The sequence below is a fragment of the Aptenodytes forsteri genome, unplaced genomic scaffold (assembly GCF_000699145.1).
Source record: "Aptenodytes forsteri isolate BGI_AS27 unplaced genomic scaffold, ASM69914v1 Scaffold71, whole genome shotgun sequence".
NCBI classification, from domain to species: Eukaryota; Metazoa; Chordata; class Aves; order Sphenisciformes; family Spheniscidae; genus Aptenodytes; species Aptenodytes forsteri.
The window spans coordinates 1329639-1357492 of record NW_008795923.1 but is presented as its reverse complement, the minus strand read 5'-3'; the positions used below and the strand labels follow the sequence as shown (position 1 = coordinate 1357492).

The 27854-nt window shown below is 35.9% G+C and overlaps 1 protein-coding gene across 1 annotated transcript in view; it reads right to left on the bottom strand.

Moving 5' to 3' along the window:
* PPFIA2 (PTPRF interacting protein alpha 2) overlaps positions 1-27854 on the bottom strand; it is a 374120-nt gene that overhangs the window by 56337 nt on the left and 289929 nt on the right. The window contains exons 8-14 of the mRNA XM_009284918.2: positions 18181-18402; positions 15808-15954; positions 13664-13798; positions 4306-4389; positions 3821-3952; positions 2787-2849; positions 471-562 (exon numbers count right to left, since the gene is read on the bottom strand). Coding sequence (XP_009283193.1) covers positions 471-562; positions 2787-2849; positions 3821-3952; positions 4306-4389; positions 13664-13798; positions 15808-15954; positions 18181-18402 — 875 coding nt within the window. The remainder of the gene's footprint in view (positions 1-470; positions 563-2786; positions 2850-3820; positions 3953-4305; positions 4390-13663; positions 13799-15807; positions 15955-18180; positions 18403-27854) is intronic.

The window sequence follows — 27854 nt, the reverse complement described above, 5'->3', positions numbered from 1 at the left end:
ACAATCCCAGTTCCCTCAGCCGCTCCTCATAAGACTTGTTCTCCAGACCCCTCACCAGCCTCGTTGCCCTTCTCTGGACACGCTCCAGCACCTCAACATCCTTCTTGTAGTGAGGGGCCCAAATATGCTAATTAGTTTCAGCATTAAAGATGATGGTTTTAACTTTATTATTAAGCTCTCCTGGGAAAAAAATGGGTATTTGGATATACTTTTGAAAACACTCCATAATTTAAAAGACTTTCCTTAATCTCAGTAACATTTCAAGTTTATACTCACTGCTATAAGGCCCTGTTTACCTATGAAAAAAGTGAAAAGCAACAGTAATAATCATTGCACAGACTTTACATTTTTAAAGAAATACGTGATATTTTTATGCATGGTCTGAACACATCCCTGTTTTAAAGGCTTGACACTTACATTTATGTTCTATTTCAACTCAAAGTGAGGAAACTTTTGTCATTAAATATTACCTTGACAATGTGGGTTCGATTAAAGAACCAGCCCTCAATTTCATTTGATCCAGTTCAGATCTCAGTTTCTCAATTTCTTCGGCAAGTCTTTCCTGGAAACGAGAATAGTAAGATATACTTACTGGTGATACAAAATACATTTACTTTATGAGATATTGCTCTCGTAAACCTAAACAAGTAAGATAAACCGAATGTAGCACTGACTATAATAAAGGCAGTGAACTCATTCAAGTCTCATTATTGCTAATAAGACATGCATCAAGAGGAGGTTGTATAGCACTCTTTAGTGTTTTTCCACTAGCTGGAAGTGATGGCAGGACGGGTTTGTACTTGAAACTTACTTTTTTCTTCCTATACAGCTAGGGTCAGGAAAAGAACCGGCACTGATTTGTGCACTAACTGCCCTCTCTGCACCAGGCATAGTTCAGCGTGTGACACGCTATTTGCCCTTTAGAGACAGAGATTGCGTCCTGGCCTTTTTCTTTACAAATAGAGATGTAAACTTAGGGACAACGACATTTTAGGTGCTTTATTGAACTGCAGCTTTACAGCTCACTCTTGGGAGTTGATGGAACTCCAGTATGAGGTGCTACTGGTGAAAAATGACAGAGTACCACAAAAATTGGATTTTTGGAACCAGCTAACAAAAAGACTATTGACAACAACCACTAGGAAAAAAAAGCGCTGTTCCCAAATTCTACAAATAACAATAGTCTACTAATAAAATGAAATAAAAGAGTTTTAAAACAAATTAAGAGAGGACATGGGATGAAGACGTAACGCTGCTGTTCCTAGAATTTAAAACATTCAGGATTCCAAAATGCTAGGAAGGAAAGGGATCTGCGCTTAATTACTATCAGATTCAGTAATATTATTAATTAAGATTATTAATATCTGGTGTTATCTCCATGCATCTGAAATTGCTTCATCAGTTTCTTCATCAAAGTGGAACAAATAAACCCTTCAAAGTGGGAACTTAGAAGCTCTGGAGTCAGACCTATGTGGTTGTGTGTGAAGAGAACTCACCTCCATCAATTGCACAGAGCAGTAGTGGAGGTGTTCTATTTATTTCACTTCCCATCCTTAAGCGAGAATCAATAAATATAATAAATAAAAATATCTTTGCAAAAATACTTTCAATACAAATGTAGATTTTTATACCAGATTTTTCATCTTTGTCAAGAGTTGATATGAACATTCAAGCCAGAAAACAGACTGAAAAAGAATTAGCCACTGTATTCACTTCCACTAACACTATTAAAACAATAAAATTATGTTGGAGATAACGTTGGCAAAATACCTTATTTACACAGACAAAATTGGTATCCATAATTCAGGTTTAGATTCTCTGGTAGCAAAATGATAGATTCTTTTGTTTCAATTGACACAGCTTTAGAAATGTCCTTTCTGTCCTTCTTGTCATCTAACTATATGGTGAAGTATGATCCTGACTTTGTGACAGCGTAATCACCTTATAACTGTGGTATTACAGCAGGGAAATTTTATTTATTTAAAATGCACTACAAGCTCCTTTTTGGGACTTTAATCTCTCTGCCTTTCTACAAGGTTATCCGAATGCAGATGAAAATAACAATTTATTTGAATAGATACTTCCTTTGTTATTTTTCTCAGAGTTCTTGATTTTGGATGTCCTATGATATACGAGTATTGAATGGAGCTATGTTTTTTAAATTCTATACAATCTCTTTTAAATGAATTTGATACATTACAAAAACACTTCTGGGAATCTGAAGGCAGACACATTTGTGTATCCTACTGTGCTCAAAGCAAGCATAACTTCAAAACACAATCCTAACATTTGGGATTGGAATAAATATTTTTAATTAATTTGACTGATTCACTAAACAGTATTAGGGGTTAATTTGCAATGAACTACGAAAGGCCACTTTCAGCTATATTTAGCATAATGCCACTGCACCTGTTAAGAAGAATTGCATCAGATCAAGTAATTACATTCTTCACTATAAAAATGTAACCAGTTACGCATACATCTCTGTTAAACAAGAGTTTTTCAGAGTTAAAACTGATAGAACAAGAATTCCAGAGCCAGTGAAATCAGTATGAATTTTAGTATTGCCTTCCTGAGGCTAGGATCTCAACCATAAATTTAGCTCAGAACAATTGTCAGAGACCCTCAAAGGCTAGTTAAGACATCTGGGTGTTTAAAGGAATTATCATTGATGCCAGGAAGATTTCACATGCTATTTGGATAATTAATATACCATATACATATTTCCAAATAATAAATATGTAACTTTTGATAAAACCAGATAAAATTGCAGTATTTTATAGTACCTTGTCATGTAAAGACTCTTCCAGATTTTTCCTGAAACTTTCAGATTCTTGAATCAAAACATTCTAGGAATTAAAAGAAAAAATAAAATATAGATAAAATAGAAAGAAATTAGAGAAATGTTAAATATTCAGCTATCACCATATACATGTAGCCTCCATGTACAAGTTAGCAAAGTTATATTCACTGGACCTTAAAATTAAAATCCCTTAATGCTTCAGTTTGAATATATATTAAATTTAAAACACTGGAAATAATCCAAACATGTAGGACCATGTTCTATCAGGAACAGCAAAAACTTTGCATTTTCCTTGAACTGAGCAACTGTCATACTCTTACACAACTATTTCTCCCAGGTTCTTCTTTTGGCAGGCCTATTTCTTGCTTTGTACATTTTGTTTCAATGATATAAACCAGAAGTACATCCTCTGAAAGGTTCTGAAATATCCTTCTGAAAGACACTGAAAGATTCCCCTCAGATCAAACTGAAGGTGAATAAGTAGAAGGGGGAGGGATTAAGGAGGGTGAACATAAAGATCATGGGATTTGAACTTTGCAGGCCCATTGTGTCTCACATCACGGAAAACCTGTAAATAACATTCCCTCTTCAAGGGCAGATGCTCCTTCTCCTGTGGTGACAGCATTTTACTCTTCCCGGAGGAAGTGAGGTAAAATCAGCAGGCTAAAATACAGCAATGACAACACATCTGAAACGCGGCCATTCCTCAGTTCTACGTCCACTTTCTCTCACTGCCTCATACCGTGTCGTGCACTGGTCCTTTACAAGCTCTTCATCAGATTCCCCGCTGATAAAACAGGGGCTCATAATATTCAGCATATGCAGTTCACTGTAGTCCTGGAAAGATTCTTGAGCGCACTCTTGAATTAAGAGTTGAACGTATAAGTTAGACCATATTTGTGGTAATATTTGGTAACACAAAATCAGCACAATGCTTCCATGCCGATAAAAGTAGAACAGGTTTCATACAGGAGAATCTTTATCAAGCTGAACTTTATATTGCTCTTTGCACTGTACCTTTTCTTCAAGTGCTGCCATTCTCTCTTTTAAGTGTAGCTGCAGACGCTCATTGGATTCTGTCAAAAGTCTGTCTACGGTATCCGATAATCTTTTGTTGTGCTCCTCATTCATTTTTTCTCTTTGCCTTGCCTTTAATGTAGAACAGAAGAGGCAGATTGGTAGGGTCCAAAATTAACCAGTACAGACTTGTATCATTAAAAAATAAAAATATGGTAACTGTAGCCATTTAAAGAAATTCCTCAGGAAACGTAGTTACAGTTACTGATTAATACACATTCATTTTTTTATCAGCAGAATACTCTGAAACCTGCAACTAGATGTAAACTAGTGCTTTAAATGGTTAAGTGGGAAGATGCTGCTATCAATGCTATAAATAAAACATTTACCAGTAGATAGATTTGTGTGCTGGAGTGCATAATGTAGCGCTATATTGACAAATAAAAAGAAGACAAGTTCACAGAAGTTGTCTGCAATACACATACTCTTTGAAGTTCCTGGTTCTTCTCTTCAAGTTGAGCTTCTAAGTGTCTCATACGTTCCTCAATGTTTCCATGTCTTTCTTCTGCCTGTAAAAAAAATAGAAAGACTCTTTCTGTAATTTAAGTGACTTCGTAAGTTTTTATCTCAGTAGGGTTTAAACAAAACATAAAGCAAGCTACTACTAACTGCAAACTTAGTTTTCCAAAAAGAAACTTTATTTAAACAGGCAGCTGAACAGCATTGCTTGAAATGTGTCAGCTACAAAGGCCTGTTACATCCAAGCATCAGCAAAACATTGGAGTTATTTATGAGCAATGAAATCAGCCAAATGTAACATGCAGACTGTGCATGGTTTGAACACAAACCTGCCATCGTAAAATTGTAAGCTCCTGAAGCACTGAACTGCACGATGGTTGATTATCAATAAAAAAAATAAAATAAGTTAAAGAAAATGAAAACAAATCAGATGGATTCTATTTAGCAATAGAAAGTAAAGTCCAGTAGGACTACCTTCCTACGTATGGAGATCATTTCTTGTAGTTTAGCTTCCATAACATATTGATAATCATCAGATGAGGTAGAAGAGGTTGGATCAGACTAACAAGTCAAGGAAAAGGAGAGGGACAAAATTGAAAAATCAGAACTAAAGACACTGACACTGAACAGAACACAGCACAGAATGCTTAAAAGAAAAGTGTGACTGAAAATTTAATACTTTTAACTGACAGATTTTTACGTGGAATAAACTACACTGATACTTGGTGAATATGATGCAGTTGATGTGGAGAAACTGAAAATAATGGAATGCTAAAAAAGCTATCAACCTACACGTGGAAGTTCAAGGTTAGTGATGGCTGGCTGATGACATATTACTAGAGTGGATTCAAAGCAGTACTGTCTAATCTAATGTTTTTTTTTTTAATTATGGCAAACTAAACATCAGAACAGGACTCTGCGAGGCCAATGTCAGAAAGTCCTTTATAATTCTTCTATCATTTTCTAGGAATGAAAACAATGCATAAAGACTAAATTAATGGATCAGTCAGTTACAGAAATGTACAATGTTATGGTACATTCCCTAATTTCTAGAAAAAAGAAAGAACGTCAAAAGAGACAAGGCTCAAGCTTTAGTATTCCATTTTAGAATACACTACATAAGCCTTTTCATCCAAATAAACAATATAGTTTTCATCCCTTTGAAAGGATCCACCCTGGTGGATCTCTTTAGAAGATCAAGGTCATCAGATAAAAGAAGAACCTATAAATAAAAATTCATTAATAGGAATGAAAAGTCATTACTGAGTATAGAAATGGTAATCCATCCAAAGATTCATTACTACTTCTGACAGAAGTTGACCTTAATTAGGTCATTTGTTGCAAAACATGAATATTCATGTTATTTTCATATCAAACGAGTCTATGTTATCATTCAAAATGACAAAAAAAAAGCCCTTAAAGAAAGGGAAATGCTATATTGGATTTGTTGCTATGGAAACAGGAATGTGTATAAGGCGTATAGACAGTGCTACTGATGACTTTGAGTTGTGAGCCTGCGCTTGTCAAATGCTATTTCACTCTGTCAGATTTACTCTCTCTCAAAAAGAGATCCTGAACTCCATCTTTAGATGAGCAAACTCTAATATGTACAAGAAATAGTAATTTTACAACTGTATTTTTTTAGTGAGACTGTTTTTCATACTGTTGTCTACTAATGATTTATGAGAATAATTAGGAATAGATACCAAAGTAATTCCAGATATACATCATAACTTAAAATTACCCCTAACTTAAGCTCATTAGCATTATCAGGACCAAAAGATCAGAGAGAAAACAGCCTGTGGATCTAGAGATTTATAAATATAAACTGCAGCTTTTGATATGAAGACATCCATATGAGAAAATCCTGCTTTGTATAAATACAAGAATAATGCTTAACTTTGAAGATCACTACTATTCTTTTCAGAGTAAGTATATTCACAAAACTCAGATTCTTGCAAAATTTAAGGGAAAGTCAGTATACTTTGTAACTAAGCTCATTTAATAAGTGCATTTATCGTTTCTGATCATGAAACAGGCATATTGTGATGTATTTGAACTTCTTCATTATCTGAAACTATTTTGTCTATTTATTACGACTTGGACCAGTGACAATCCCTTTACGATTTTCTTTATCTTATCTTTTAGTTTTACATATTAGTTTGTTTCAGCACACAAATGCTAATACACTGCTTCCTCTCCCAATCGGATAAATAGAAAGATAAGGTTGAAGAAGTTAGGTCCCTGTGATTGCAGAAAACCAGATCATGCTATCCCTTCCACAAAGTGACCAAGCTTTATCCTCCTCTGTAGAAGACAGACTTTTCCCCTTTTTGAGTCCTGGCTGCACTGTTCAAGGCCTTCCCTTAACGTGTCTCCAAGGGTCAGGAGAAGATTTGAAATCATCAAAGCTCTGAGCTGATGATGAAGGCAGCTTAAGTAATTCTACCTTCTTTGAAACCATTTTCATTGAGGGAAATGTAGAACCCATTGGGGATGTCATCCTACAAAATTAAACTACTTAGAAGCTTCATTAGCTGATGGCAAACTTTAAAAGCAAGTTACTTAATCTTCCCTGCTTCTATACACTTAATTGCAGGTTAATACAAATATGAAGATAACCAAACTAATACTTCTAGGTTCAAAGGGGATCTTATTCAAGTCTTCTGATATACGTCTGTCATAACCTGTCCTTGAGAAGCCAGTCTAGCTAGCTATTTCATTTACATTTAGTTTTCAAACTAAAAAATAGATATTCAGTCCAAACCATGTCATACCTTATTCCTCAGCAGGAAACAGTCTTTTCAATGCATAAAATAATTGTGGTATTAGGCCTAACTATTATTTGGAGGAGGAGGAGGAATAAAATTATTGTCAGAATTATGTACGTTATCTGAATTCTTATATAGAAAATGTTTTTGAAAGAACATGATGTTCTCTTAAGATTCTTATATCTAATTTTGTTATTTCATAACTTCCTACTGCTTAATAATTCAGTAAGGTATATGTTTAAGATATATGTAAATCTTTTTGAAAGATAGTTTTCAGTTATTTCACTAAGTATATTAAAATGTTGATAGGTACACCCTTGTTAAAAAATCTTCCTGAATGTGTCTCAGAGTTCCTGTACTTCTTTTTCCAACATAAAAGAAAACAGAGCTGATCTCCACATTCATCTCCCTTTACATCTCTTTGGTAGGACAGACTTTAAAATTAATTAAAATTAACTATGCCTTAGAATAAAAATAAATATCATTATTCTAAACACTTAAGATGTATTAGAATATTTTATGTTTCCTTTATCTATGTGCATTTCATTTGTTTGTTGCTAAAGTGTTATTCTGTATTACTGTAAAAGAACCAAATTATTTTATAACTGAGACATTAAACAGTTAGGCTCAACTGCTTGTCTGGCAGAGGACCACCACAGGTGCGCAGCCTTAGTACCTACCCTGGGCTCTAATGCTATTTAGGGATTTTAACCACTGGCTCTTAGATGCCAAATGCATGAGCAGCCCCTGCAGCAGTGACATGAATCAAAAGGGTGTCCTCTGTAAGGGCTAGGGAGACAGAAACACATGTACATACTCCCTTTTTCTCTCACTTGCAGAAACCCACCTGTAGACAAAGACCTGCAGTAGGAAAGAGCAGCCCCTCCACCTCCTGGTGTGCCTAGCTGGAACACACTCCCAAAATGAGGGTTTCAACACCTCTCATTGCCGTTTAGGCTGAGGAAGGCCCCAACCTGGGTCTCAAAGAGACCCTTCCAGACAAAAAGACCTAGCAATTCAGCTATTCCCTAACTGATTTGCAAATGCCTCCTGCACAGACTTCCCCAGGTCACGTTGTTAGGATTGACATGCCTGTAGTGGCTATACTTTTTTGTTGTCCATGTGTATTAACCCCAGACATTCCCACCGGAATAGGCTTTTTGGGAGACTTGGGAGCCTACTATAAAAATATTGCATGTCTCAGTCTCTGCCTTGTGGTTTGAGGCACGAGGCAGAGGCTGAGACACCAGTGTTAGTCATGTTCCTGTAGCAGAATTTCAGACACACATGAGACTGAAGGGACAACTGTGGACTCTGAGGTTCATAAACAGAAGTTGGACTTCTTCTGACTTGCTTTGCTAAGAGTTAATTGAGTTAAAAACTTTCTAAAGTGGAACTTGCGTGACTACTTGATTGGCAGACCTTACCCTACATTCTTCTTTTTAATACATGACTTGCATGCCTGTTCACTAGTACTCTGTATAGGAGGATTAGTAAGACACATGGTGTGGTATTCAGCAACTAGCATTTAAAGCATTTAGCCAGCACATTCAGTTATAAATAGATTTGTGAAATTGTGTATCTTAGACTGGATTAAAAATATATGGACAAAAACTAACAATGTCTGACCCCTATGAGATACCAGCATGAGTCTTAATGCTCACTTTGCACTCTATATGCTATGAAATAGCAAAGAAATAGCCAGTATAAGCCAGTAATAGACAGGAAAATTTTGCTTTGAGGGAATACTGAAGCAGCTTGTATTATTGCTCTCTAACCCTGTTAAAACTCTGCTGCTGCTCCTGCTGCTAATGCGCCCACAAAAAAAAAAGTTGCTTTCACATCATCTCTTACCATTGGCACTGCACATTTTCTAGGTCTTTGCATCTTCGTTGAAAAAAAAAAATCCAATTTCAGATGCAGAAAGCACCTGTACAGTACAGGTGCTATAATTTTTCTTCCTCATGCTGAGCTGCAGAAACAAATCTAAACTTTTCTAAGTACAAGCCAATTTCCAGTTTTGAGACCTTGACTTTTGAACACCTGCTGCCTCCAGATTTTCTACCGGCTTCTTATGGCACACATTCTTTTGGCTATCCTTTGAATGAGTGAATTATTCAAGAAGAAAGAATGCATTATCGAATTGAGCTATGCAATTGAAGGTGAAAATAGGTGATCACGGTGACTGAGTCACAACAGCTCACAAAGTTATCAGCTACTTGTTCACATGCTCACTTCTAACCCATTATAAATGTGACAAAATGTCTTGGCTTAAGTCACCCCTTTTCTGAAACCCAACCTTTCAGTCACTAGGTATCAACACATTCTTGCCCCTCCTTCATTCCCCCACTACCTTCTACACCTCGTAGGTTTAGTAAGCAACTCCTTCCATTTAGTTCTGTCAAACTTGCTTCTTTCATTTCTTCCTCCTATCAGGACAAAATCTTCTGTGGAAAGGGAAGCACAAGAAGAGGGGTGGTTTGAGAAGACAGTAATGTGTTGTAAATGTGTTTTCTTAGACTTCCATCCCCATAGAAGATTGTATCTTTTTTTTTTCCCCCCAGAAGATTTATCAACTCCTATTCGAGCTAACACCTCATCTTCTCTTTCCCTTGTTTTCAGAGAGGTTTCCATCTTAACCACAGCCACTTCTTGCAGGAGAACTTTCCCCTTCTGCATCCTTTCCACTGCAGACCTTCTCCTTTCACTTTCTTGCAACTTCTTCCCTACTTAATGCAAACCAGATCCCCACACTGTCACAAAACAAGCATTGTGTCCCACTTGCTTCCAACTTTCAACTCATTTTTTAATCACCTTTAAAATAAGCTGAACGTGTTACTATGCTAAGTGTGGTTTATTATGGATTCCTCTTCTTCATGTCAGTGCTTCTCTAATGCAGCTAAAAAGCATTGTTGGTATTTCTGGTGACCTGCATACAGGAATGATGGAGTTAAATGCTGACTGCTGTCTTGTGATCAAAGACTTGACATGGTACCTCTGTTGCACAAGCCCCCGAGGGGGAAAGTAACTACTAGTGGGAGTGAGTGAATGGAAGTAGGTGGATGCTGGTTGTCTCCACTAGACCCCTCCTTGAACACATGCAAGGAGAAACTGTGTTTGACAGACTAACCATCTGAAGGTTCTAGATGCTCCAATGTCTGTCTCTTCTGAGGAACACAAACATCTTACAGGATAAAAAAAGGTTTAGTTAATATTGGAGGGAGGTTCTTTCTACTACTAACTGCCTCTTCTCCAGGGCAGGCAAACAGACCAATACTGTGAGAGTGAGTACAAGGTGGCTCAATGAGTCATGGCAATCTAAATCTTGGGATACATGCTGAGAGCTGTGCTACTTGTCACAACCAGACAGATACCAGTGCGACGGCCAGGCAGGACAGCACAGTACATGGGATCATGCTGTTCCAGGTTAGTCTGCCACAGGCTGACTAACCCTCCAGTTGCTCACCCAATGGGCAGAACACAGTGAAAACAAAGCCAAAGAGAAGTTCAAATGATTCAGGTAAATTTATGGTTACTTATCTGAGTTCACTGTATAGTCCAAACTTTTGGAAGTTCACTCCTCATGAACTAGTTTGGGCATGGAAAAGTAGCAAAAGACATTCACTAGCCCATATTTTTTTTAAAAAGAAAACCAGCTCATTTTAAAATCTGACACCACAGAAGGATCTCATTCTACATCCTTCTTTTGCAGAATCCCAACCCAGACCAGATTTATTACGAGGAAGAGTATAATAAATTGAATGCAGAATTGTAACATGCATATTTTAAACTTGGGGGGGAGGGGGGGGAAATCACATCCAAATCCAGAACGTTTGTTCTGTTTTACCTCCACATATAAATAATTGTTCTTATATTTCACCCACAGTGAAGCAGTCATTGTTTCCAGTTATGCCATACTACTTTCCTTTAAAAAACATGTAAAATATTAGGCTTAACTCACCTCTTTCATATGATTGTAACCCCATTAATCTCAGAGAAGCCACTTTCATTGAGGTAGTACAAAAGAAAGGAGAATCAGTTTTGACTTTTTTGCAGTGCAGAAAGACTAGCTGATTCAGGGGGCTCATCTTTTACTTAGTATACATGGACATTGCAGTGACCATAGCTCAGGTAGGCAGACTTAAGGTAGTCTGAAGCCAGCTAATTTGAACCCCAGTGACAATGTGTGTGCTGGCACAAAGCCCAAAGGCAAAATTAATTAAGTGTTATTCAGCCCCTTAGGTAGGTCTTGCAGCTTTCATTGAATAGCTAGTGTGGTAACAGTATAGCAGCTAGCTAACTTAAAACTTCTTAAGTAAGCTGCAGTGACTACAACGTCGTCCTTGGTTCCGAGCTACATTTATGTGATCCATGAAAAGTACTGGACTTTAAACTTCAGAGCTGTCAAACCAGCACTTTAATAAGCTCTACAGTTTGCAAAGACGTTGTATACAAGATATCTAAAATATAAGCTTATTTGGCCTATTGGCCAAATTCTGACATTCTTCTTCATGTCATGTATTCCAAAAAGACATAATTTTAAATAAAATTAATTTCTTCAGTTTTTCATGTAATCACAGAGAAATGAACAGAACTGGCATTACAGTCTAACATACTTAGAATTTCCCGCTTGGCAAAAACTTTGATAAAGTACATCAAAGTGAAATGGGGTGGAGCATCAGCTCTGTTCACAGCTCTCTAACCACATCCCATGAAATAATGTAAGAAGACAAACGGAGATGTATACTGCAGCTTTATGGTCACAATAACAACACTATCTCATGGAAGTCCCTGAGTGCTCTGCATGGTTGAAATGGGATTTCTTTTTACAATATTTGTCATTAATATATGTTCAAGGAAAAATGCAGCTGCAAGAAAAGACATGCTTGAGACTGCAAAATACTTACTGGTGCCTAATTGCTGGAGAAATTTTTCAGGAAAAATCTTCTTAAAATAGAAAACAATATTTTTAAGCTACTGAGGGCGTTACAGTATGTGAGTATTTGTTGAATCAGAAACAACTGAAAAAAAAAGTTAAAATGCCAAGGGATTGCTCTTATGTGCACCTGAGTTTTTATTAAAAGGCAATGATATTTGTTTGGTATTTCATGTGTTCTCTTTTTGCTGATTCTTCTTTTTTTCCCCACCATTTTCAGTCTCTCTTTCAAATTCCCACCCATTCACATAAACCTAAAGTGGACAGCACAAAATCTTGATTACTGAATAATGATCTTATAAATCATAGAAATGGTTTGGGTTGGAAGGGACCTTATAGATCATCTAGTTCCAACCACCCGCCATGGGCGGCGACACCTTCCATTAGACCAGGTTGCTCAAAGCTCCATCCAACCTGGCCTTGAACACTTCCAGGGATGGGGCATCCACAACTTCTCTGGGCAACCTCTTCCAGTGCCTCACCACCCTCATACTGAAGACAACCCTCATAGTCTTGCCTTAATAAAATAAAAAAAAAAAACAACAAAAAACAACAAACCAACAAAAACCCAAACCATCAAATCCCCCAAAAGCTTCTCTTTCTTTCTACTTCTTAACTGTGTTACTTAAAAATTGGACTTCATTAGTGAGCTGCTCAGCACTTAAGGCTTCACTATAAATGGAAAAACATGAGAACTGAAAAAAAATCCATCAAATATAAAAATGGCTAGGCACATAAATAGCTAGAAACATTCCTTGGCAATAGAGAAAGGAAAGCTTAGATAAATCAGAATGATATGTAATACAATCTCTTAAATGCATTTTTCTTTATTTGTCTGATTTTAGGAGATGAAGAATAAACATATTATCATTATATGTCTTTATGAAGCTGGTAATACCTGATCTGTAGTATTAACTACATGCACACCTGAAAGTGTTAGAGGCTAAATATGAAAACCACAGTACTGAAAATTTATTTTTATCTTCATATTTTATCTGCAAGGAAGCTGCCATATAATAAATTTTTCAGAAAAAAAACAGTTTGAAGTCCTCTCGGTTTCACATTTGTCTTTGCAAATATATGATACAAAGAATAATTCAAAACAAACCTTGTAAGTATGTACTGCAAGTTGTCTTCATTTGTGTTGTACAAATGATCCCAGCTGCCATTTAGATTTGACTTTACAGCACTTATCAGAATGAAAATAATTGTTGTTTCATATACATGGTGTATGAAGACGTCCAGAAGAACTAAGTATGTGTAGGAATGGGACTTCTCCCCCGCCCTCTCCCCTTAAATTAGAAAGTCTTACACAGTAAAATGAATCCTCCTAGCATAAGTAATGCTGACGTATTAGAAATATGAGACTCCTTTGTAAATATAGTCTAGGCTAACTTACAGATAACTACTTTTCCTATTACCAAAATGCTAAGAATTACAAACACGGCATTGAGACCATTCCTGGTTAAACTTGTGGCACGTACTTATCCGGAAATGTTTTCTCCTTTCAAATCAGCTTGACATTACTTTTGTTTTGTCCTTGAGGTGAGGAATCAGAATGCAAATCAACATTAAACAATGGGGCTTCTGAAGTGAATCTATTTCTCAGGGCAGTACCTTAGTCAGAGCTGCAATTCTCTGAGCCAGCTCAGCCTCCACTTCGGGTAAGGTTTCAGCCTTCCTCATCGTCTGCTGCAGCTTCTGCTCAGCCAGCTCTAGGCGCTCTTGCAGCTGTCTGTTTTTGTCTTCCAACTGAAGGCCAAAGATAGATAAACAGATATATAAAAAAAAAAAGAAGGCCAAAGATAGATAAACAGATATATATAAAAAAAAATAAATCAGAATTAAGTTTTTCCTTCAATTTCTTGGGTATTGGGGAAGCAATCAAAACTCACTACATAAGCATAGATACTCCACAACCTGGGAGAGCTTATTGGAAAGGTATTAACTCAAGCATGGAACCGTGTAAGCTGCCGGTCTTGCTAATGAGTGATTTGAGGCTCAAGGATCATATGAAGGTGAAGAAAAGGAGTTATAAAATAGTACTAATGAAAATGAGCAAAAAGCTCCTCTGATCGATGCATTGTTTATCTGAGCAAAATAAAAGTATTGGTGCCAGTAAAATGAGAATATTCTAAATGGAAATATTGAGTCCATCTCACAGAAAAGTTTATGTATGAGCTAAAACGGGACAGAAGGACAGTTCCAAAAGGATAGAATTTCCAGCCAAGTTTATGAACAAATTGCCGAATACAATTTTCTGAACAAATGCCAATCATATATTAGGAAATGTTAAAACTGACAATTGTTGCTCAGCTAATTCATTCATGATGATATCCTGGTTGGTATTTGCTTAAGGTTACAGTGATATTGTTCATTGTGAACCTACAATTAAGTCTCATTTTACAGAAGTGAAATTGTTTAATCTGTGATAACCATTAAAGAGAAACAGGAAGACTTTTGATAACTGCAGTATTTTCTGGCCTACTTAGATGCACCACATCATTAAGAGTTTTTTTAATGGCTTGACAAGTGTTTCCTGCTTTCGTATTCATTCCAGGTAATAGAAGACATAATGAAAAAGGAGTGTGCTTTTAGATTCTTTTTTAATCCTTCAAAAGCATGAAAAGGTAGGTTTTCACATCGCAATGCTGCAAAACAACTTTAAGTCTGCCTGTATATATTCTAAGCCTAGTTATACTGATCACTGCTTTGAGTGGGTAGACCTCTGCAGCACAGCATGACTTAATTGGCAGCAATAAAAACTATAAGGACAGATGCAGGTACCTTACTTTTCCATTGTTGGGTGGTTTTTTGTTCCCCCCCCGCCTAACAATTGAAGATACCTCTTAAAATAGCCAAAGGAAGCTGGCAGAAGCTGGAGAGTTTGAGTTCTGATGCTTTAATTTCCTTGAAGAGGTAGTCACGTACATATATATCCACACACATACAGTGATGTGTGCATGTGTGTGTAAATGTATCTGCATACAGTCATAGAAGCAGAGATTATCAGATCATACAGGCTTATTTCTCATGTCGCACTTTATATTGTTTGAAGACATGATAGGTGAAAAGATACAGAAGTCTGATACTGCGGCTGAGGAGCAATTTCATCTTTTACAGTTCAAATTATATTCATTTCATATTAGCTTTCAGTTCACATTGTATTCTTCAAGTTACAAACCATTTTTTCTTCTGTTCACTTTACACTTCTGCTTTTGGAATCACCGTGGAAACAAAGTACCGTGAGAGAAAACTGCACAATCATGTTATACTCTTTTCTAAAAGATATTCAAGGATCATTGAGCTTTGTAAAATTTTATCTACACACTACTAATACATGAAATCATTAGAATCTATTGTATGCAAATTTTGGTCTTTCCTGCAGAAGGGAATTTCTTTTGTTTATACTATTTTTTTGATTTTTGTTTAAAAATAAAATTCAGAAAATCATTACATAAGAAGCAAAGATAATCCTTTACTTTGGGGATATGATGATGTGCATTTATGCAAGACACTATTAGAAAACACAGTTATTTTACAATGTTGAATGTACACATTGATTTAGTATTCATGGTTGTAGTAGCTGATATGAAGCTTAGAGATGCTGAACAACTTGGGGTTTTTTAGATGAACCGATCTGTTGATTAAAAATGAACAGAATAACCTAACGGAAGCCTCCTACTGTAGATCTGCCCCCTTTTTTTGCATTAATTTTCATTGTGTGTAAAGAAATCAACTGACTAATGCAGATACTGCACCTGACGTAGGATGGCATCCTTGTTTGCCAGTTCATTTTCCAGCTTATCGTTCATGTCATGTATGGAGGTGGATTCTCTCTGTGCACTGAGGTAGCGCTTCTCCAGCGTAGTTATTCTTTCTTCCATATCTTCCTTTTGTGCCATTGCCTAACGTGACAAAAACCCCAAGAACCATGCAATTAAAATGCTATATAATTTTATACCAGTTTAATTCTCATGCTAACAGTAGACAGGGATGTAAGGTATGCTCAGCAGTAATTTTTCTGTTATGAAGAGAATTTATTTCCTTTGGGATTTCTTGTAACTATGATATTTAAAGTGGTAGCTGTTGAGTAGAGCAAACAGAAACAATCCTCACCTTTTGTATATGGTTCTAGTTTCTATATTTTTCAGTGCAAAAAACCAGCAAACACAGCTCACATTTACTTGTTTGCTTCTTAAACAACAGCAGGCTTTATTAGAAAATAGAAAAACTGCTATAGTTACATAATAGTAGAAATATAGTGCAGTGATGTGGGGAAAAAATGTGTATGCACATTTCTACTCTTATTCCTGGGTCCTGCTAAAATTTCTGCCAAACTACATGTAGCAGACAGCAGGTGACATGTCCTGAAATTTCAGGAAAACAAATGACCACAATGTTGGATACATAACATAACAATAACATATGGGTACGTGATCCATAGGTGTTATGGATAAGGATTTCTTTAAAATCTTGAGCTGTTTTTATTCGTGTATTACAAGCTGGCCTCACTGAAGTCAATAGCTGTAATTTAGATAGATTATTAATTAGTCTATTACATTGTTTATTTCTCTTCAATTAATTTTAGTGAAAGCAGAAAATTTTATTCATTTTAAACTTGTGTCTGGCTCTTGAGAAGACTTACATGCTGCCACGTAATCTTTCACAATGAAAATATTTACTGATGAGCGCGTCTTGCTGTTTGTGTTATGTTACATCATGAAAGCAGTGTTGAAGTAAGTGAGATTATTTTTCAAGACACAATGAAGATATAAATTGATCCAGCTAGCCCTAAAATGGACCATATCCAGGCAATCCTTTTGCAAATTGATGCAAAAACCCCCATAAAAACAGTAATTATGTAATACATTAAAACAACACAGAAGAAAATCCAATAATTTATCCAAGTTTTACAATACTACACTACCCTTCTTGTTGCAGGTATTTCATTTTCTGCATTGGGAAGACTATCTTTTGTGGCCGTATGAAATAACGAAGACAGGCACTTCCACCTTTACAAATACCTTTTGCAGCAGATTTTGCACTGATATTTGGTGATTATTCTACATGGCAAATGTAACAGTGGCCACTTTGCTTAGGAAGCGAAGGGCTGAAAGCAAGTAAGCCTGTAGCTGATGTAATGTGATATTTAAGGGAGAAACAGCAAGTGGCAATCAAGCGTCCATGAAACACTAATATTTGTCAAAAGGTAAATGAGAGTGGAGATATTAGAGACCCCTAGTGATATAATGTAGCAGTGGTGGAAAAGGAGAAACATGTCAGTGCAAACTATTTTTTGTAACTGGATGAAAGTGATACAATACTTAAAAAAAGGCAGAATACAAAGATGTGAAGACACTTTGAGGCTGTGTCAGGCATCAGAAGTTCTGAAGGAACATTTCTTCCAGAATACTAGAAATAACAGGTTAAATATATACATACATATGCATATATACACACACAAATCCATATGCAATACCTATATTGTAGGAAGCAGTGTAACAAAGGTAACTACTCTAATTTCAAAATACTAAAATAGATCCTAGAAGCCAACCATCCACACATATTGGGAACATCCACATAAGAGAAGATACTCTGGAGAGTACTAAGGAGGACCACAAATTTAAGAGTGGAGAAAAGGAAAATTGAATTATATTTCTATTTATTGAGAGGAGGGAATAGCATATTATAGCAGGAGTAATGAAGTTACCACACATGAGTAAATATTCTAATAGATTATATAAATAACAGTGTTCTATAAAACAGCCCAGGAGTTTTAAAAATGTACTTTAGACTATCTACATGACCAGCATCTCTATTTAACAGAGTTCATCTTAAAAACTTAAAATGGCTGAAAACTTGCCAGAATGCACTCTAGTAATGCTAAAACACAAAGGAGTTGGCCTTCCTCCTATTAGAGTTGCATGTATACAGACCCACTTTTATGAACACGGTTTTATAAAGAGATTTCTAGTACTATTTCTTAATGTAAATTTTGTGTTTCCTACGTACAACAGCCTTCATCAGTGCTCAACTTTTTCTTCCTGTATTCATTGGCCCCTCTCAGTCTGTATTGGGTATCACAGGAACAGCAGTCAAGAAATAGGAGGCGAGTGTGGTGATCTCCTTACCTCCCTAATGTCTCTCTGATATTTACTGTTCATTTCTTCTGTTTTAATGAGCTCCTTTCTGGCGGTCTCTGCTTCCTGCTCTACCTCTCCCACCCGGGAAGACAGTGCAGCCAAACGCTCCTTCATTTGTGCCATTTCATAGTTTTGCTTTTCCAGCAGTTCCTGAAGTTCAACAACTTGACTGGCTTCATCATTTGAGTCTATGGAGCCATTGGATAGGCGCTGTTAACAGAGAAGTGACATTATTTATTAATTATCTTTTAATGTGGACTCTATCTAAAGAATTTCTAAAACAAAGATTATTTTAAAAAATACAAAAGCAACTAGGAAGAGAAAAAACACAGTAATTTTCATGGTAGATAAGACAGGTGTAGTTATGAAAAAATTGCAAAAGATTAGTATTAATTCAGTCAAGGGATTCCAGAATGTAATGTCACAGAGAAGTAAATGTCTGCAGAGCAGAATACTATACTCAAATAGCTTTAGTTTGACATTATGGCTATTCAACTACAAATTGCAACAATACGACTCCTAAAAGTCACCAAACTGTGGGTATACGTCTTTAGCTAAACTTAAACAGCATTTAATTTTAATCAAAGTCTATTTCATTTGCAAAATAGTCCATGCTGCAGACAGGAAGCGACACTAATAAATCACAAATTCACTGTACCAGAAGGTGCTTGGGGTCTGGACAACACATTGGTTAAGTCTACATTAGAAACAAGTTCTGCTGAAGTAATTTGTGTGCTGCTGAAAGCCCTGGTATGAATACAGCTATAAGGAAAAAAATCAAAAGTCCAGAACACCTTACTGCATTTGGAATATGATCCCAGAAATATGATTTATATTGCAAATAAATGATTTCAGGAAAGAAGTGTGTTCATTAGGAGGACTTGCTGGCATTGCCTCATTATAGTAGACAGTCACACTAACCTTTTCCGGCATAGGCTAAACCATGGTTTCACAAAAATTTAATTATCACATGTCAAAAAAATAGGCAAAAAGAAAAAGCAAAACCAAAATGATTTGATTTTGACCTATAACATAAAAAAATAAAACCAAAGTAGTCCAACCTGTCATTAACTTCCTTGATTAGGTGCAATTTTATTGGTTAAGTTTATATTATGCAGTATGGGAACAAAGTATTTCACTGTAACTGTCATTTTAAATAGGTTATGGATCTCAAAGAGCATCATATGGGAATATTGGTCTTAAAAGGCACTTGTTGTCCTTCAGATGGTAGGTGTATAGCAACGTATATATGAAACATTCCTAGCAAGATCTGAGAGGAAACCAAGCTTGCTTTCATTAGCACTTCTGTATTATTATTGTCAAAATATATTTGATCAGAGGTCTTCTAGCAAATTCAAAAAACATTACTTTGTTTAATGGCTTTAACCACACTCTTTCCCCAATCAGCCATAAAATTAATGCAGATCAAGACCACCTGCCCCTCTGCGGATCATTGAATAAAATTATTTTACTCTAAAAATTCATTACATCAAATAACTCAGTTCCAAAATTGCTTTCTTTATACTAGTTAATTATGTTCTTGACATTTTTTATGTTAGCTGCTGAACCATCATTGATCTACTTTCAGGATACCACAGTAAAATGACAATAGCAATTTAAAAACTTATTTACACTCAGTTTGTTGTTTGGAAAGCGTTCAGTCAGTCTACTTCAATCAAAATCCCATTAATATGCAGCAACCACATATGTAAACAAAATAGTACTCCAACAGGATAAAACATTCTAACCATCATACTTTATTCCATTGTGTAAATTTGAGATAACTCTTTTTATCTATGATTATTATAATCTGTTTTATAGTTTTAATCTCACTAATTTTAGTGGTTATCACAGATGAACAAGTTTTACCATGCATTGAATTTGCCCTACAATTCTCTACATAGTGGTCCAGGAATTGCTGCAAGACTATAATAAGCCAAATACCAAATCTGAAAAGCAATAAATAGCATGCGATCATATACCTTATGGCATATAGACCGTGGTCATTTTGAAATGGCAAGCTTCGATATCTAGGAGTATGTTCAATGGCAGAGAATTTTTTTTTTTATTAATAAATTTTTTCTTAACTATATTAATAACCAAAACATACAAATTAAACATGAAAAAATTAGGTTTTTTCTACTAATGTACTTAATATCTGAGATTTATGCAAAGGCAAATAAAAAAGTATTTAGAATTAATCCCTCATCACTAGACAAATGCTATGATTGCCAATTATTCATATATATTTTGATTTATGCACATAAGACTTCCCTCATAATTCTTTGATGAACTCTTTGTACAAGCTGCTTTAATTCTACTCATTGTTCACTTTTGCTTCACATTATTCATGTATTCATATATAAGGCTGGTTGGCATTTAAAATTTCCAACTTACAAAAAAGTCAACATTTTGATTTTTCTTAGTATGATTGGGATAAAAAAAGTTTTTTTTCAAATACTATTAGAAAATAAAAAACCTCAATAAAAAATCTCTGCTTAAAATTTGGTATTTTTAGAATTTTGAAGCATACTTTAAAAGTTTATCTAGGGATTTTAACTGACATTTTGTCACTTTTATGCCTTGCTATTATTTTATGATATATCCATTATATGGGTACATCACATGGAGTAATCACTCCAAAAGACCACAGACAGAAAGTTGTTAAGCATTAATTCAAGAAGTAACTGACCTAACACTCCTCAGGTTCTCAGGAGGGTTTTTACCAACAGTTTTACGGTCATACTTTGCCCTCTCTCCCAGACAAAAAAAGCTTGAACAAGAACGTAAAAATATGCTACACCAGTAGAAGCAAAAGGCATCCTGTAGATGACGTTGATTCAAATGCATTTTCTGAATTAGTGAAAGGAGCAGGAACATCCCATGCCTCAGAGGAATTCCCTACAGAATAAGCTGGGGGACAGAACCAAAGCATCTTCTCTATTACAGGTTTTGTGAAGAATGTGCATGTCCCTCATCTTTTTTTTTTTTTTTAATTTATTTTATTTATTTATTTTTAATGAGGCTGATTTTTTTTTTTTTTTAATCTGGTTGAATTTTTTGTGCTGAAGTATTTCCTGGTACTCAAAGAGTTTCCTGTTCATGATGCTGTGTATTAATTGCAATCCATTTGTAAATAAACAATTATTTGAATGCTTATAATAATGAAATCTAAGTTTTGAATAGATCTCTGTTAATTATTACCGGAAGCACTAAGGGAAATCTTCTCAAAAGAGCATGCACAAAAAGAGTTTCAAAGTAGACATTCTTAACTGTCATATCACTAATACTACCCAAAATCCCCAATATATGCAAGAAATAGTGTCAAATTAGTACAGAGGTGGGGAAAAGAAAAGTACTGAAAGTAAGCTGAAACAATTGGGAAGTCTTTAAAGGAGGGCAGGAACATTAAAGAAAACTTTCTAACCAATTGAAACATTCTAGCAGAGAAAATGAAAAATGTACATGGTCCGCAGATCTGGCTTACAAGTTAGTCATCCAGATAAAGTCTTACACAACTTTCATGATGCTGTCTATCAAATGTAGTCATGAAAAAGCTACATATGGACACATTCCTTAATTTCAAAAATTTCACATAAAAGTATCTACTAGCAATGGCTATTTTTCCTTGAAAAAAGAAACGTGGGAAATAGCTCATATGCTCCAATGCTTCGCTTTTTTTTTTGCTAACTAGTTTATCCAATAAAAGATAGTCCATCTGTTTCTATCACATTTACTTATTTAGACCACAATGCTGCAGAAATGGTATCATCATATATTCTTGACTTAATCTTTTTTGCTTTCTACAGATGCAACGGGTACACACAGCTGCAATGCGTGCACGCCTGCTACACGCGCCATAAGGGTCTCTGCCCTCTCCCCCTGCCCCCTTCCACGGGTTTCTCAGCCAGATGAAAAGTCTGGTTGGCATCAACCTGAAAGACCTAATACAACCTCAGACGTCTTTGCTTGGGCTAGTTCAGAGCAAAGAAAGGTAAATAAGCAAGTACATTTGTACCCAGCAACGTAGCACTTGCTTTCCTCATCACTGGGAAGAATGAGGGAAAGAGCAACAGCAAGAGGAAGGCCTGCTGTGGGTTTTTGGAGGTTTTTTTTTTTGTGGTATATGACCACATACCACATAAATAACTGAGAAATCACAGCCCATACGAAGGGTTTCAGAGATACTCTTACTTCATAAAGAAAGCTTTTACACTCACCCAAATATAGGGAAAGGAGCTAGGAGGAGAAACAGAAAGGAGGTGAAATAATCATCAAGTAAGTCTGATGACAGTGATGCTATTAACTACAACAGAGGTGGCATACTGCAGAGGAAATCAAAGTTAAAAAAATATCCTGTAGGACCAAGTGCCATAAAGGGTAATACGGATTAAACAAGAAATGTTGGGGGGGGTGGTGGTGGTGGAATCTTTGAATTGCTTATGGTCTGTGGAAATGGAGAAGGAAAACAAACGTTCATGTTCCCTACCACTGAACAGTATGAAAAGGAAACCAACATCCCTGGTATCAGATTTTCCTTCTTTCAAGATCCAAAAAGCATAGCAGTAAGGCAATCTGCTGCTTGTATAGGAGTGTCAGCAGGGAGAAGGACAGCAAATTGGAGCATTACACATAACAATAAATCTCCCCTAGATCGTTGCTTCTCTCCCCTATTCACTCTGCCATGAAATAATAAAAGGAAAACCAGCTGCAGACTGGTTTACTAGTAAAAACAAGAACAATGGTAGAAGGAACACGAGGAGAAAGTGTAAAACAAGACTAACGCAGAATATTGTAGCCTGTTAACCCATTTCATATTGCCCTTTCAATTAAGCCTTAGCAATAATACTGAAGGCAAACTGAGTGGAGGTACACTTAAGGTTTTTTTTTTGGGTTTTTTTTTTTTTTTTTTAAATGATGAGGACCGGAGCTCAACGCATTTAGAAAAAAATTGAAAAAGACACCAGACTACAGCAGTTAGCAAAGAAATTGTAAAATTGTCCCAGGCTATTGATTGCAAAGTACTTCTCCATTTTATTTTGTAGAAAGAACCTTACAGTCAACTACATACGTGGCAAAATATACACAGGAACCTAATTTTATAAAGGCAAACGCCAAGAACAGTAAAAAGCATCTCCAAGTGATATTTTATCTACAGTTGTAAAATATCTGACACAGATACGTTTAGTCTAAATACTATCAACCAGTAATTAATTACGTATTTTGTGCTAGAATTTAACTTCAGATAGTGGTGAGAAGGAAAAAAAGAATATCTCACGGGGTTAGCTCTGAACAATCAGCAGTGGAGATAGGATTCATTTACCTGATAGAACTCCTCGTGAGTGCCTCTCAGTTTGTGGTAGTATGAGCACAGGGGATTCACATGATGCTCATGTGCATAAGTATTTCCATGCCTGAGGACTAAATTAAGGTCTGTCTAACCACAAGGTACCTTTGAATAATTGAAAGTAACCTTAAAATTCAGAAGTCTGGTCTTTTAGAATTCCTAGAACAAACTAGTATTTTTATGGTGTAAGCACCGGGGCTTTTTTGTACTGTTGGTTTTTTTTTTTAAACCCAGAAAATTGTGTGCTTTATGTCTACTCTTTACTAAGACACTCTCTGAATTCTTTTTTAAAGGAGTACTGGCAAGTTCATTGCACCATAAATCCCTAGTGTCAAAATTGAAGTCCTCACCATGTTCTCAAGTCTGTATAATGTCATTGTGGTTTTTGAGAGTTCATGCTGAAGAAATTTCTCTCAGGCTCTCCAAATATTCAAGGCAACTGTCTCTCTTAGTTAGGCTGGCTACCTTTGGCAAACAGCATAACACAGAGGACCTCTGACACTGTCTTACACTAGAGTTATGTCAGAATTGAGTTATCTTTAAAAACATGAAAACTTTTGTTAAAAATACCCTTTTGATTATACATATTTTTCTCAACGTGTAATATAAAAATCTAACATTAAAATGGCTTTTCAAAGGTCTGTGTATAGTAAGTTCTATTTCTTAACTATGTGAAGATTCATTTGCCCATATAAATATTGTAAATATATGTAAGCAAAGAACACAGGTTTATGCAAGTTCTCTCTGAACCTTACAGCATGCCAAATCAGGGAATTTTATTCTTTCTTTTTTTGCCAGTATGAAGTTGGACAGGAAAGCAATGATCTAAAGCATACATAAAAAATTAAGCAATGGACACAAGCTAACGCTCAGCAACGAATTGTTTTCAGAAAAATCACAATATTTAGAAAAGGCTATAAAAATAAGACAGAATTGTTTCTAAATAACAGAATGTCATTGCTGCAGGAGCTCTTGGAGACCGGAATATACTGTTACCTGCCTCCAGATATGACATATCCTCATATGTGCCATAAGCCTGTGACCATAACACTCATGGTGACTGGACTTCAAGATATCCCTCTTCCACTCCCTGTTATTCTAGGATGGCATCTGAAGCTAAAAAGCCATCACTGCCTCACTTCATTTTGTGAGAAGTCTCCCTTCAACTTCTACTAAGGCAGGTGCCAGCTGTTGCTCTATAAAATATGGATGTATTTGGTCAGTTGCTCTGACTTTTGGTCAGTCAACTGCTGATATGGCAGCTGAGATATGAAAGCTTTCCTGTACTTCATATGCAATATACAGAATTTCGATGGTATAAATGACTTTAGAAATATTTTGGAAATACAACATGATCAGTAGGAGTACCGATTTTAAAACCTAAGTTATGTTTAGACTCTCTCTGAACAAAGATAATTCCTATGAATAATACATATATAGAAAAATCAACACGAGGAAGAGTAGGAAAGAAATGCCACATAAAGTTTAAAAGCTTTTAAAACAGTTTCTTTTTTGTTGTGGTTTTTTTTAAGCTTTTAAAACAGTTAGGCAGACACATTGGAAAATGTTGTCCCAAATCCCAGGGAAAAAAAGATTATTTTTAGCTCTGTAGTGATGGGGATGTTCCTTCCGACTTTGAAAAGCTGGCCATGAAGGCCAGATCATCAGGGGAGAGACAGAAATACTGTATATTTCTCAGGTCAAATAAATTTGTCTGAATTCTGTAGTATAGAAATACTAAAAAGGAAAGAAAATAATCATGAAAGGAAGCTAAATTACATATGTCACTTGACTTTATGAAAGTAAGAGTAAAATGTAATGCTGCAAAGAGTAATGTTTACTGATGCTGTTTGAGATGTAAGAATAAATGAATAAGTTACCAGAGGATGCTTTTTACTACAGTGTAGAGTTCTTCCACCCCATTCCATTCAAATGCCTCATGCAAAAGGTTTAAAAGAAAGTAAATGAGATTAGCACAGATACATAGCTGTGCGATAGCCCAATCACAAGTGACAACTAAACAAGCAAAAGCAATATGATCATCATCCATATAATCAGCACACAAAACAGAATGTGAATAAGCTATGCCAAAAATAACAGCATTACACCTAAGCTGTCACAGTCATTTCTAAGCGGTTGGTTGCCTCTTTACATTTGAAGGCTATGCTACTTCTCTAGGTCGTTCCACATCTTTTGGTCTGTGTCAGGCAGTAATCTCATAATCATTAGAGGTCTCCTTTTCAGTTACTCTGAATTTTCTCCAACCTCTAATCAACTATCAAAGCCAATGTTCTCTCAACTGAAATATTTCTTCCCCATCCCAATACTGATGTAAAAATAGCTACCTTCTCCAGCACTTTTCTCTCCAAACATCCTCACTTTCTTGCTCTTTCTACCAAGCCATCAAAAGACTCCAGCTTTTATTACTACTTTAAAGATCTGGAATAACTCTGCTTCCTGATCAGCTTCCAGCTCTTATTCTTATTTCTGATGCCTGTAATCATCTGTCACACTTCACACATTCTGCAAAATGGGGGTGGGGGGGAAGGTTTACTTGGTGGGTGGGCATTTTTCTTCTTGTTGCTGGTCCCTTCAGAATGCCTGCCTATTTCTCTTTTACACAATTAGAAGAGTTTCTGAGAGAAACTGTTCTCTGAGAGAAACAGTTTCTGAGAGATAAGGAGAGAGAAATCAGCTTTATTCTACTCTGAGAGATAAGGAGAGAGAAATCAGCTTCTTTATTCTAAGGGCAAGTTAGCCGCCCAAACCAAGTTATACATGCAAACCCTGCCCCTGTTTGCCTTGACTAACTCCTTTTTCTTAGTAGTCTCACCAGCCTACCATTAGAAATGACTGTCCTGGCAACTCCTTGCAGTAAATCATCCAGCAAAGGTCAGTCAGCCAATGCTGTCAGGTAGCACAGTGCTTGGAGTGTAAAATTCCCCTGCAAAGGTAATGAGACTTTTAGAGCAGCGTTTTAACAGGCTTGATATGTAGAAGTATATAGGGGTTTCTATTAGGTGGAAAGGAAAAGTTTTTATGACCGAAAGACAAACTAATTTATATGAAACAGACAAAGAGCTGATTTCCTGAAAAATTAAAGATCTGACTGAGAAGTCTAGTGATTTATCATGTAAATAATGCATAAGTAATGCAGCTTTTCAATATAATAATACACCTATGCTATAGTGTTGAGCACTAAGTATTCATAGTCACACAGACATACTCAACTATTAAGCAGAACAGTACTTACAAAATATTTGCCTAGACTCTTTCAGAGAGAATATTGCATACTCTCTCAGACTCACTCCTTCAATTCACAAAGACTTCTAATCCCAGCTGCAGCTTTTATCCATACTTCCTTTCACTCTGAAAACTCCTCACCTTCCCAGGTGTGTCAAGCCATCAATCTTCATTAAGTCCCCCTCAGCACAGGCTTCTTTAATTAGCTTTATCAATATTAATCCAGAAAGGGATGATTAGAAAGCCAGAAAGATATCTGCACTGCTTGGAAACACATCTGGTTATCAAATGTATTTTGTGTCTGAAGTGTATTATTTCTCTAATTCAGAATGCGAATGCTTTGGGGCAACAATCACGTCTCCCACTATTTTTTATACATCATGCATTCTGACTGCACTCAGTAAACAGCAAAACAAAAAGTCCTTACAGCAAACTTTCTCTAAGTTACAAACACCCCTTTGATGGTTGGTGTTCAATCCTTACTAAGTCCTCTTTTAAACTGGTGCTTCTGATGAGGGCTACATGTGTCCCACCTTCGCTCCATTCTCTGCCATTCCACTATGCTGCCAGTTAAAAGGAAAGATTTTTTATCTGTTCATTCAAAACAAAGGAGCACATGTGATATAAATTAATAAGTTAAAACTGAAATGGAAAGTTTTCTTCTGCAGTTTTCTACTGACCATACAAAGTGATCAGAAAATCAAAAAATAGTCAAAAAAAAGGAACAGATTCTGATGAATCACTGCTCTGAAAGAGACCTGTTACTTTTATTATACTATTTCATTTTAATTTTATTTGATCTGCACTCTGAACATTTTAGCCCACTGTGTTTGCTTTGGCAAAACACCTTTTAATCCTCCAGGATGCAATGTCTATAATTGCTGTCAATGTTTTAACAGATTTTAGTATTTATTGACTACTGGCATTTGATTTAATTATTGGAATATGTTAGTGTTATGACTAAGAAGAAAAAATGTGATTCTTAAATAAGCTGAAGTATAGAATCATAGAATCATAGTCATAGAATCATTGAGGTTGGAAAAGACCTCTAAGATCATTGAGTCCAACCGTC